Below are 12391 nucleotides of genomic sequence, written 5' to 3'. Positions count from 1 at the left end.
TTCTTGTATGTCTATGGGTATCTCTTTTTTTAGGTTAGGGAAGTTTTCTTCTATGATTTTGTTGAAGATATTTACTGGTCCTTTGAGCTGGGAGTCTTCACTCTCTTCTATACCTATTATCCTTAGGTTTGATCTTCTCATTGAGTCCTGGATTTCCTGTATGTTTTGGACCAGTAGCTTTTTCCGCTTTACATTATCTTTGACAGTTGAGTCAATGATTTCTATGGAATCTTCTGCTCCTGAGATTCTCTCTTCCATCTCTTGTATTCTGTTGGTGAAGCTTGTATCTACAGCTCCTTGTCTCTTCTTTTGGTTTTCTATATCCAGGGTTGTTTCCATGTGTTCTTTCTTGATTGCTTCTATTTCCATTTTTAATTCCTTCAACTGTTTGATTGTGTTTTCCTGGATTTCTTTCAGGGATTTTTGTGTCTCCTCTCTATGGGCTTCTACTTTTTTATTTATGTTTTCCTGGAATTCTTTCATGGATTTTTGAGATTCTTTCAGGCATTTTTGCGATTCCTCTCTGTAGGCTTCTACTTGTTCTCTAAGGGAGTTCTTCATGTCTTTCTTGAAGTCCTCCAGCATCATGATCAAATATGATTTTGAAACTAGATCTTGCTTTTCTGGTGTGTTTGGATATTCCGTGTTTGCTTTGGTGGGAGAATCGGGCTCCGATGATGCCATGTAGTCTTGGTTTCTGTTGCTTGTGTTCCTGCGCTTGCCTCTCGCCATCAGATTATCTCTAGTGTTACTTTGTTCTGCTATTTCTGACAGTGGCTAGACTGTCCTATAAGCCTGTGTGTCAGGAGTGCTGTAGACCTGTTTTCCTCTCTTTCAGTCAGTTATGGGGACAGAGTGTTCTGCTTTCGGGCGTGTAGTTTTTCCTCTCTACAGGTCTTCAGCTGTTCCTGTGGGCCTGTGTCTTGAGTTCACCAGGCAGCTTTCTTGCAGCAGATTTGGTCTTACCTGTGGTCCTGAGGCTCAAGTTTGCTCGTGGGGTGCTGCCCACGGGCTCTCTGCAGCGGCAGCAACCAGGAAGACCTGTGCCGTCCCTTCTGGGAGCTTCAGTGCACCAGGGTTCCAGATGGTCTTTGGCTTTTTCCTCTGGCGTCCGAGATGTGTGTGCAGGGAGCAGTCTCTTCTGGTTTCCCAGGCTTGTCTGCCTCTCTGAAGGTTTAGCTCTCCCTCCCACGGGATTTGGGTGCAGAGAACTGTTTATCCGGTCTGTTTCCCTCAGGTTCCGGCGGTGTCTCCGGCACAGGGGTCCTGCCGCTCCTGGGCCCTCTCCCACGGGAGCCCAGAGGCCTTATACAGTTTCCTCTTGGGCCAGGGATGTGGGCAGGGGTGAGCAGTGTTGGTGGTCTCTTCCGCTCTGCAGCCTCAGGAGTGCCCACCTGACCAGGTGGTTGGGTCTCTCTCTCACCGGGTCTGGGAGCAGAGAGCTGCTGCGGGCCGGGATCCGTGGGTGTGGGACTTCCGGTAAACACAGAACGTGCCCGGTCCTAGAGAAATTCTGCTTCCGTGTGTCCCAAGCTCACCAGGCAGCTTTCTTGCAGCAGAAAATTTGGTCTTACCTGTGGTCCTGAGGCTCAGGTTCGCTCGTGGGGTGCTGCCCAGGGGCTCTCTGCAGTGGCAGCAACCAGGAAGACCTGTGCCGCCCCTTCCGGGAGCTTCAGTGCACCAGGGTTCCAGATGGTCTTTGGCTTTTTCCTCTGGTGTCCGAGATGTGTGTGCAGGGAGCAGTCTCTTCTGGTTTCCCAGGCTTGTTTGCCTCTCTGAAGGTTTAGCTCTCCCTCCCACGGGATTTGGGTGCAGAGAACTGTTTATCCGGTCTGTTTCCCTCCGATGCCTTGTATTTCTTTGTCAACAGTGTCATTCTCCCCACCAGTGACACGATGGGTCAGCTGTACCAGGAATACCATGAAGAAGACGTCTTTCTCTATATAGCCTACAGTGATGAAAGCGTCTACGGTCTGTGAAGCTGCTCCTCTGAGATGGGGGCTCCATTCTATAAAGAGGTGGTGCTCCTTTGTTGACATCCAGTTCCTCCTTCAGGCTCAGACACCATCTCCTTTCTTCAGGACCTGCACTTCATGTTTGAAGCTGTCTCTCCAGTCCCTCTGAGCAGGAGGGGTAATGGTAGATGCAGCCATTGTACATCTCTTTCCCCTTGTTTACCCTCCATTCCCACTCTGCTTTAGACTTCATGATTGTCGATCTCTGTCACATCTGATGATTGTTTTGGTTTCTATTCCTTTCACTACCTTCTTTTTGGGGGTTGGATGGAAGGGATTGACGTTGGCTGGGGGAGGTAGGAGGCACATCAATTAAGAGGAAACCACTGAGCTGAGTTGAAAAAAAAATGGTTTGGGGCTGGGGATTTAGCTCAGTGGTAGAGCGCTTACCTAGGAAGCGCAAGGCCCTGGGTTCGGTCCCCAGCTCCGAAAAAAAGAACCAAAAAAAAAAAAAAAAAAAAAAAAAGAAAAAAAATGGTTTAATCCAGAGTCTCCTGGCATTTCATGAGATACAATATTTTTCCAAGCCATGTATGTGTCAGACGTGGAGCCTAAACACAAGAGTTTAAGTAGGTATATATTGTTTTGTTCAAATTCAGGCATCCTCAGTTCCTACTGCAGAGTATCCTAGCACCGTACAGGGAACAGAAGGAGGAAATCTATTTCCATGGCCCAGTACTCATGTGCACATGGGTTATCAAGATTTTAGAAAACGAAGTGTTGGGGGGGGGTTAGAGGATAAGATAGGAAAAGAGTGGTGGTAGCAGGAGTGTTATCCAACCTCCCAACATCCCAGCCCCAGGGTCTCAGGAGGGCTATGTGCAGTGTGTGCAGAATGATGAGAAGAGAGCAGCTGGGGGGCTTCTTCATAGCAGAGACTCACAAGGGTTGAGGAAGCTGCTTTTCTTCTTCACTTCCACACCTGGGCATTTCCTAATGTCTACCTCTGTGTGTATGGCATGTGCATATGTGTGTGTAAAACTCCAAGTGTGAGACAGAGCAGCCCACTTAGGTTATTTTTTATGAAACAACACGAGAGAGAATTGTATGCAGATAATTTAATAAAATGGAAAGACATAAATGTGAGGTTTCAACAATCGTCTTGCACTTTATAGGTAGAAAAAGGGGTCAAGAAAGAAGAGTTATGATCTGTGTTATCAGTTGCTTGGCCATTGCCAGTTTCCTGGAGTCCTGTGAGCCAAAGATCTTGTAGATGTTTAGGATGGCTGTTGACAGCTTTCACTGTTAAATATTGCCTCCTGGAGAACCAAAACAAAGAGATGTCTTAAATTTAGAATTGTCCTTAAAAGTCACAGGATAAAAACCATTTTTTCTTGCTAGCATTTTTGTTCATTTTTCTTAGTAATTTTTTTATTATATATTTCCTTACTTACATTTCAAAGGTTATTCCCCTTCCTGGTTTCCTGTCCATAAGCCCCCATTCCTTCCCCTCCCTCTCTCCCATACGGGTGTTCTCCCTATACATCCCCCTCATTGCCCTCCCCCATATTTTCCTGCACTGGGGGTCCAACCTTGGCAAGACCAAGGCTTTTCCCTTTCACTGGTGCCCCAACAAAGCTATTCTCTGCTACCTATGCATTTGGAGCCCTGGGTCAGTCCATGTATAGTCTTCCGGTAGTGGTTTAGTCCCTGGAAGCTCTGGTGGGTTGGCATCGTTGTTTTTATGGGGTTGCAAGCTCCTTCAACTCTTTCAATACTTCATCTAGTTTCCCCCAAGGGGGTCCTGTTCTCAGTTCGGTGGTTTGCTGCTGGCATTGACCTCTAGAATGTGTATGATTAACATGTGTATTTCTGTGTGGTGGGCCCATGAGTGTGGGAAATCAGAGAACAACTGTCTGTTGGAAGCTAGTTCTCTCCTTCCGCCTTGTTAGTGATTTCACAGTTTACAAAACAAAAAACAAAAAACAACAAAACAAAACAAATTCAAAGTTACCATCATCACGCCAACATTTTCCAGAGTCTTGTCGGTCTGATCTAGAAAACACTGCTTGAATTGCTTCACAGCCTTTTCAGTAAAATGATCTTGTACATATGGCTTAACTAATTTCATATAGTCATGTAAAGTCACAGTTGAGTTAATTGTACCTCTAATAACTTCATCTAGAATACTGCAGCCAGAACCTAGAAAGACATGACATTCATGAATGGAGGTTTGAACTCATTAGTGCTTACCTATCATTACATTCATGTTCATGTGTACAAGTGGAAACACAGATAAGCAATGGTGATGGGGCACTGCCAAATCTGGGACAGAATATGCCGGCTGAGAGATTCCACTTAGAAACTTCAAACTTTGCACCTAACATCCTACCACAACTAAGCCACACCTCCCAAACCCTTCACTAACGAGAAAACTGAAGTGATGGCAGCTGTTTTGCTGGCTATGGTAAGCATATTTCATTACTATCTTGAGAACATCACGTACTATGTTCAAACATCCTATAAATATCACAGCTCGAATGTTAGCCAAGTTGTTCTCTTAACTCTAGCATTTGCATCACAAAACAACATAACCAGAAACCCTAGTACTGAAGTGAACTCATGCAGCTAGACTAGGGGTGGGCAGGAAGGAGCTCAGGATTTTGTTTCATTTGAACTAGTGCTAGTCATGGGTCTTCAATCTTATTTAAAATTCACTAAGTCCTTCACGGTTTTTTTTCAACCTGTGCCAAATAAAGTAGGCAATAAAAACAATGTACACTCTACAAACCACACTACATGAGAGTCGTTTATAATAGTCACATTGTTTTTTTGAGACAGGGTTTCTCTGTGTAGCCTTGGCTATCCTGGAACACACTCTGTAGACCAGGCTGGCCTTGAACTCAGAGATCTGTTTGCCTCTGCTCCTGAGTGCTGGGATTAAAGAGGTGCACCACCACTGCTCAGATGACCACATTTATTTTTAAATTTGTGTTATTAAATTAAAGTATAATGACATCATCTCCCCCTTTCCCTTATCTCTCTCTCCAACCCTTCCATGTCCTCTCTGTCTCTGTCTGTCTCTCTCTTCCTCTCTCTGTCTTTGTCTGTCTGTTTCTGACTCTCTCTGTCTCTGTCTCTCTCTGTCTCTGTTTCTGTCTCTGTCTCTCTCTCTCTGCATTCATTTAGTGTTACTTGTTTGTTTATGATTTCAGGGCTGATCATGGTATTAGATAACCAATTAGAGAGCTTATCCCTGGGAAAGATTATTTCTCCTGGTCTTGAAATTCCTTAGTTGCCTGTAGTTTGTTTCAATAGACAGAGACTATTAAAGAAAACCATAACCAGTTGAAATGCAGAGAAATCTGATCATAACGTGCCCATCCCCAACTGGTGCAACATAACTCCTGTACCCAAGGCTCAGAAAGCATCACAGTAGAGCAGCAGAAAGATTGTAAGGCCCCACCCATTTCTGCTGAAATATCTCATAATCAAACCTGAGCCTTGCTGTGGATTTTAAAAGACCAGTTTTCATAATAGGACATTTTATATGGTATTGACACATGACATGCAGCTCCAACACAGGAATCAAATCCACAGTAGAGATACCCTTTTTATTATCTGAACTAATGTTGATCCATGGAGTTAGTACATCAGACACTTCATACTAGTGCTCAGGTATGATGACTTCTTCCTGGAAGACACAGTAAGAATGTGTGGTCCAAAAGCACTCTTCCCTTCTACAGAACTTACCACTGGCATAGCAGCAAATGGGGATGGTGACCAACAAGAATAGAAACACCAGCTTCATGTTGAGGCAGTCCCTGTGGGTTGTTCTGTTGTCCAAGACAGAAATCAGGAAACTCTGGAGCTGAGACCTCAGTGTTCCTCTATTTATTGCTCAGGCAATCACCTTAGTCTTGCCCAATAAATAAGAACCCAAGTCATATGTTTACCATGGCACTGCACCAGGAAACATAAGAGGGCGAAGAAGAGCCAAAGAACACTGGTTTCATTGAAGAAAGCAGGGAAACAGATTTTGAGACTCTGGGAACCACTGTGATGACAAATGGCCACAGCAAAGTGTTGACTTCTAAAGTCCAGTGCAGACTCCAGCACTGTGGGCTGGTTTTATCATCTGCTCTTCTGATTTTTAAGGTGGTCTCATCTCTCCCTTCCTTTTCCTCCATTCTCCTCATTCTTTTTTCTCTCTCTCTCTTTTTTTTCCTTTTCTTTTTTTCGGAGCTGGGGACCGAACCCAGGGCCTTGCGCTTGCTAGGCAAGCGCTCTACCACTGAGCTAAATCCCCAACCCCTCTTTTCTCTCTTTATTTGCTTTGTTAATAGCATCCCTAGTTTTCTTCCTGCTTCACCTTCCTTCTGTCCCCCTTTTCTCCCTTACAAACCTCAAGCTGCTTCATCCATTGTCTGTCACTTTCTGTTGATTTCAGTGGTTGGGGTGAGTGCATTATGGCATCCTCACTCTGCAAGGCAAACTTTCCTTTTGCTAACCTTCTTTGTAAATACCCTCCAGTTTGGAAAGGGGCTCACCAATTTTGACTCATTATTGAAAAGGTCTAGAATCTAAAATCTACTCAGGTCCTGTCTTGGGAAAGTTAAATTCTTTTCTCTCTAAGATTTCTTTTAGACATTGGTAAAATGAGCATTTAAATAACACCATGATGAGCTTTTATCGGGATAACAGATACTATATGTAAAAAATCTGCCATATTGAATAGTATAAGACAACCACTAACAAATGGGAGTCTCTGTGGCTGGCTGGAGAGACAGCTCAGGGGGTAAGAGCACTTACTGCTTTTGCAAAGAAACTGAGTTCTTGGCACCCATATAGTATCTCACAGTAACACTAGTTCCAGGGGATCTGATGCCATTTTCTAACCTCTCTGGGTTCCTGCATGCATTTGGTACATATACATCCAAGCCATCAGTCACACATTTATACACATAAAATGAGCAAATACTTGAGATGTAAGTGTAGTTTCTGGAATAGCAATTATGGAAATGAGTATGAAGATTTCTCAGAACCCGAGCTACTCATAATTCAGCTCTATCTTTGGGGTGTACACCTGATGGAATCTGAGTAAGACTCCTGCACAGGAACTTGCCTAGCTCTGTTATGTGAGTTGTTGCACTATTCACAATAGCTCTTGTTATAAAGCCAGCTTGATGACTCTATCAGTAGATGATTGTACAAATAAAATGTTCACATATATAATGTTTATATGTATTGTAATAGGAGTTTAAATGGCTATAAAGAAGATTGAAAATATGTCATTTATATGGAAAAGAATGGAAAAAAGAGCATTACATTGAGTGAAAACTATTAGAATCAGAAATACCTATATCACATACTTTTATATGTCCAATGTATATTTTATACAAGTCATATATGTATATACGTATATAAGCATAGATTGAGAACAAGAAATCAGAAGAGAAAATATTTGGGGTGAGGACGGACCAGAAGGAGAAAAGAAAAATGATGTGGTAGGGTATGTTAAAAAAGAACAAATATACATTGATAATTGTATAGAATGTCACAATGAAATCTACTATTTGCACATCATCACACCCAAATAGTTTACTTTTAGTTTGGGTATTATTTTTAAAGACAGTGTCTTTTTATGTAGCTATGACCTGGCCTGTAGCTCACTATGTAGACCAGCCATGTAATAATCAAAGCACCAAACATACAGCACACACACACAAAAGAATATTGAAAGATGCAAGGGAGAAGGATGAAGTAACATATAGAGGTAGTGTGGTCATTATACCAAAGACAGTAAAACAGGCCCACAACAAGCAATGGGATTGAATTAACAATTAAAGTCTGCCTACAAAGAAAAATCTAGGGTCAGACATACTCAGTGCTGAATTTTACTTAAGTTCCTAGGAAGATCTAGTACCAATACTACTCAAACCTCAACAATCTTGCCAAGCAGTGAACTTTATGAACTACAATACTAATCAATCAGTCAGGCAACACGCACCCATTGATGTAGCAGTGATACGACTATTGTGATGGTAGCTACTCTTTGGGTTGGATTTGAGGCTTGTTCCACAGAAGGAACTGATGTCTAGTACTGTAAATACAATAAAAAGCCAATCTATGGCTGCGGAGATCTTCTGCCCTAGGGAGGGACAGATTACTGTTGGTTACTTGCATTTACATAGTGCCAAATTGCCCTCTAAATATGTATGCCTATGCGTACAGACAAAGGCTATGCCTCTCTTTAATCACAGAAGTTTCTCTGCACAGAACTGTTGTGAACACAGAGGCTCATGGCCTTTCAAGTACCGAGGATAAATGATGTTTGAGTGCATGGCCCTAAAGAAGACCTTTGTATGAACTCCTTTAAGAGTCAAGGAGCAGTTAGACCAGAAATCAGGGAGCATATAAGAGCTGAATGATGGGGAGGAAGGTTATGAAATGCTATAATGAAATGACACAGCTATTACAATCATAATCTCAAAGCAGCTACAGTTGCCTGAACTAGGCTTCACAAAACTAGACCTAGCATCAGTCAGGGAAGACTCAATGAGCCATACCAAACCCTGATGAACTATTTGCACCTGGCAGATTCTGGAGGAAAACAGTCATTGTCTTCAGTTGAGTACCGTAGTTTGGGTAAAACAATTGAGTGTGATGTTGAAATAAGAATCGCTCCAGAGGATGATATATTTGAATGTTTGGTTACCAGTTGGTGGACAGTTTAGGAAGGATCAATACATGTGGCCTTGTTGGAAGAAGGATGTCACTAGGGGAAAGCTTTGAGGTGTAAAAGCCCATCTTGAAGTTACAATGTATGGTCTCAGTTACTACTCTAGTGCCAGGCTTGCCTGCCTGCTGCCATGCTCCCTGCCATGATGGTAATGGACTACTCACCCTCTGAAACAGTAAACAAGTCCTTAATTAAATGCTTTCTTTTGAACATACCACATACTCTAACAAAATAGTTGCTTGGGATTATTACTAGGAAAAGAGTTTTAATTATCTTATAGTTTAGGAGGTTAAGTGTTCAAAACTGAGAGGTCAAATTCATTTCTCTCATGATGAAGATTACAGAATATGGCGTGTGTTAGTGGCTCAGGAGATATGAATAACTCAAATTTCAAAACAGAGGGACTGAATTTCAAGCTAAGGGTTACATAATTGCCTTCAAGGGCAACACACAAAAACCCATGAACATTTTACAGGACTTCACCTCTTGAGGCTCCACAAAGACGACACACTATCACTGCTCTTGGAATAAGCCTTTAACTACAGAGATTTGGGTGTAGCATTCCACTGTAGTCCTTCAGGGACCATGTCTATTTCACAATGTCAGCTGTGTTCACTACCCCTGTAATAGTTTTTAAGTCCAAGTCTGAAAAGCCCTCTAAGGGTTAAGAGGAACTCAACTGTGAGGTCGTATAAAACAAAATAAACAAAAGAACAACTTACAGCTTTCCATGTTATGATTGAAGTACAGCACAGGTGGCCTCTTATTTCATTCCCCAATTTTGCTGATATTTTGTAGCTTTTTGGAGTAAACACCACATGTTAGCATTTCATGTTTTATCTTTTTTTCTCCATCTTTATTAAATTGGGTATTTCTTATTTACATTTCAATTGTTATTCCCTTTCCTGGTTTCCAGGCCAACATCCCCCTAACCGCTCCCCCTCCCCTTCTATATGGGTTTCCCCTCCCCATCCTCCTCCCATTACTGCCCTCCCCCCAACAATCCCATTCACTGGGGGTTCAGTCTTAGCAGGTCCAAGGTCTTCCCCTTCCACTGGTGCTCTTACTAGGCTATTCATTGCTACCTATGCAGTTGGAGCCCAGGGTCAGTCGATGTATAGTCTTTGGGTAGTGCTTTAGTCCCTGGAAGCTCTGGTTGCTTGGCATTCTTGTTCATATGGTCTCAAGTGCCTTCAGAGAAAGGACTCTTTCAGTCTTCTCCTTAAAAAGGGATGTGCTTGGCTGGGTACTGATGGTGCACACCTTTAATCCCAGCACCCAGGAGGTAGAGGCAGGTGGATCTCTGAGTTTGATGGCCCATTCTGGTCTACTGAGTGAGTTCCAGGATAACCAGGGCAACATAGTGATATCCTGTCTCCAAACAAAACAAAACAAAACAAAACAAAGCAAAACAGAAAAGTGATGTGACACAAGGGAGAATATTCCTAAAAATATACTCAGGAATAAACCTGGATTCATGCTCCAGAAGATGTCCTTCATTACATGCTCATGGAAGAATAGATGCAGGATAGACAGAAAGATACTGGTCATTATTACCTTGGATAGAACATATGAATTTTTTCTAAAAAATATTTTATTTATTTAATTCCACTCTTTGCCCCCCCTTGGTCCTCCCTCCCACAGTTCCTCATCCCATTCTTTCCTTCCTTGCCTCTAAGAGGGTGCTCCCTGCCCCACCAGACCTCCCCCTTCCCTGGGGCCTCAAGTCTCTCAACGATTAAGCACATCTTCTCCCACTGAGCCCAGACCATGCAGACCTCTGCACATATGTGCCAGGGGCTTCATCAGACCAGCCTGTGGATGCTACTGTTCAGTGGTTTAGTCTCTGGGAGCTCCCTGGGGTCTGGTTTAGTTGAGACTGTTGGTCTTCCTATGGGGTCACTCTCCCCTAATTCAACTATAGGGATCCCTGACTTCAGTGAAACGGTTGGGTCTAAGTATCTGTTTCTGTGTCAGTCAGCTGCTGGTAGGGGCTCTCAGAGGACAGCTATGCTAGGCTCCTGTCTGAAGGCATATCATAGCATAGTAACGTCAGACCTTGGTGTCCTCCCGTGAGATAGATGCGTAGTTGGGCTGGTCATTGTATTGCCTTTCCTTCAGTCTCATCTGCATTTTTATCCCTGCAATTCTTTTAGACAGGAACAATTATGGGTCAGGAGTTTTGATTGTGGGTTCATAACCCAGTCCCTCCACTTGAGCCTCTGTCTATGTACTAGATATAGACTCTGAGTTCCCTTTCCCAAATGTGACCATATGAATCTTACTCTTTCCTTTTTTGTTTTTCAGTTATGTTTATTTATTTAGAGTGTTTGCATGTGTACCATAGGACATTGTGGAGGCCACAGGATGACTTCTACAAGTCAATTATCTTCTTCAACTATATAGGTTTCAGGGATTAAACTCAGGTTGTTAGGCTTAGTGGATTCATATGGATCTTTACATGGGACAACTTTCATCCTTAAATGCTTGATCGTACCTGGTCACACATAAGTGAGGTTGCTTCCATCACTTTTAGTGTAAAGGACATGTTCTTTTGTTTTCGGAATCTACCCGTGGCTGTGAAGTGAGACAGAAAATGTAGATAATAATCACAGAAAGTGCAAAAGTAACCTGAAATTCATGGAACCACTCCCTGAAGAACAAGAATGATCACTTGAAGGAAGGGCAGAGCGGTGAGCCCTAGGAACCACAGTACCAACATCACTGTTGAAATAGTAGGCAAAACATCTATCATGTGATCTAACATGAAATAATTTAGAAAAAGCTGTGATGTGCAGGCAAAGTTCTCACCCACCTACGTACTGTCTATCTGTCAAGAAAAGTTGAATACATGATAACTGGCTTTCATGACCTGTGCCCTATACATTCTGTTGTATCGACAAGTTACGTCAGGTCTTGTCTCTTGTTGAGTTTCTGTCTTTACAAGGACAATGAACAATCCAACCATTAAATGAGTGATTAGAACAAGTTGAAGAAGACTCGCCTTAAGTGTCAGCAGCAACTTCCTTCAAACTGAGGTCCTGGGCATAACAGAAGAGAAAAATAGAGAGTCAGCATTGCTACTTGTCTTCTTGCTGTTCTGCTGTGATATTACGGCTTGGTCTGCCTAATTCCCTCTCATCATGATGAACTTAAAAGTTCACTAGGAACTTTGACATAGGCTAAATAATTCATTTATATAAATTACTTCTGTCAGGTAAACCTGGCAGATATGAAAAGCAATGAATTATGGTGGTAAGATCCCACTTCTAAGCATGTATACAAAGGAATGGGAGCACAAACTACAGAGGAACACAATCAGTATCAGTTGACATTCATAAAAGGTTGTAAATGGTAAATGTGTATTTGAGGATGGGCATAGCTCTGGCTTTGGTAATTTATAGTAAGAATGATTATAAAGGGTGATGGAGTTGAAAACTACACACACACACACACACACACACACACACACACACACACATTTCTTATCAATTTGTGTAGACACTAACAACTTGTGGTGATTCTTCTTCACAAAATTCCCATGGATCACATATATGTTAACCAGTTTGAAAAAGCAAGGGCAAAAGAATGCCTGGGATTTGCCCTCAACATACGTGTTTTCAGCACCTTCTAATGTATGGAGGGCCATTTTAGGGATCTTAGGGCTGATTAATATCTGTCCCAATCTACCAGT

The 12391-nt window shown here is 42.5% G+C and overlaps 1 protein-coding gene across 1 annotated transcript; it reads right to left on the bottom strand.

Annotated features, from left to right (window-relative positions):
- Positions 1-2481: 2481 nt before the first annotated feature.
- On the bottom strand, positions 2482-5845 carry Scgb2a1 (secretoglobin, family 2A, member 1). The gene is made up of 3 exons (NM_203333.2): positions 5709-5845; positions 3970-4157; positions 2482-3274 (listed from the first exon to the last, which is right to left on the bottom strand). Exons 1-3 carry the CDS (start codon positions 5764-5766, stop codon positions 3233-3235), a joined length of 288 nt encoding a protein of 95 aa, NP_976078.1. The 5' UTR covers positions 5767-5845; the 3' UTR covers positions 2482-3232.
- Between the last annotated feature and the right edge of the window lie 6546 nt (positions 5846-12391).

Source organism: Rattus norvegicus, chromosome 1, assembly GCF_036323735.1.
Source record: "Rattus norvegicus strain BN/NHsdMcwi chromosome 1, GRCr8, whole genome shotgun sequence".
Taxonomy (NCBI): domain Eukaryota; kingdom Metazoa; phylum Chordata; class Mammalia; order Rodentia; family Muridae; genus Rattus; species Rattus norvegicus.
Note: the sequence above shows the minus strand (reverse complement) of the source record. Positions and strands in the feature narration are given on the sequence as shown.

Excerpts from the sequence above, each read along its gene's own strand:
- Scgb2a1 (NM_203333.2), bottom strand. The coding sequence starts at position 5,766 with ATGAAGCTGGTGTTTCTATTCTTGTTGGTCACCATCCCCATTTGCTGC. Across the intron at positions 4,158-5,708 it reads CATTTGCTGCTATGCCAGTG|GTTCTGGCTGCAGTATTCTA; the intron begins GTAAGTTCTGTA and ends ATGTCTTTCTAG. Across the intron at positions 3,275-3,969 it reads AAAATGTTGGCGTGATGATG|GAGGCAATATTTAACAGTGA; the intron begins GTAACTTTGAAT and ends TTGGTTCTCCAG.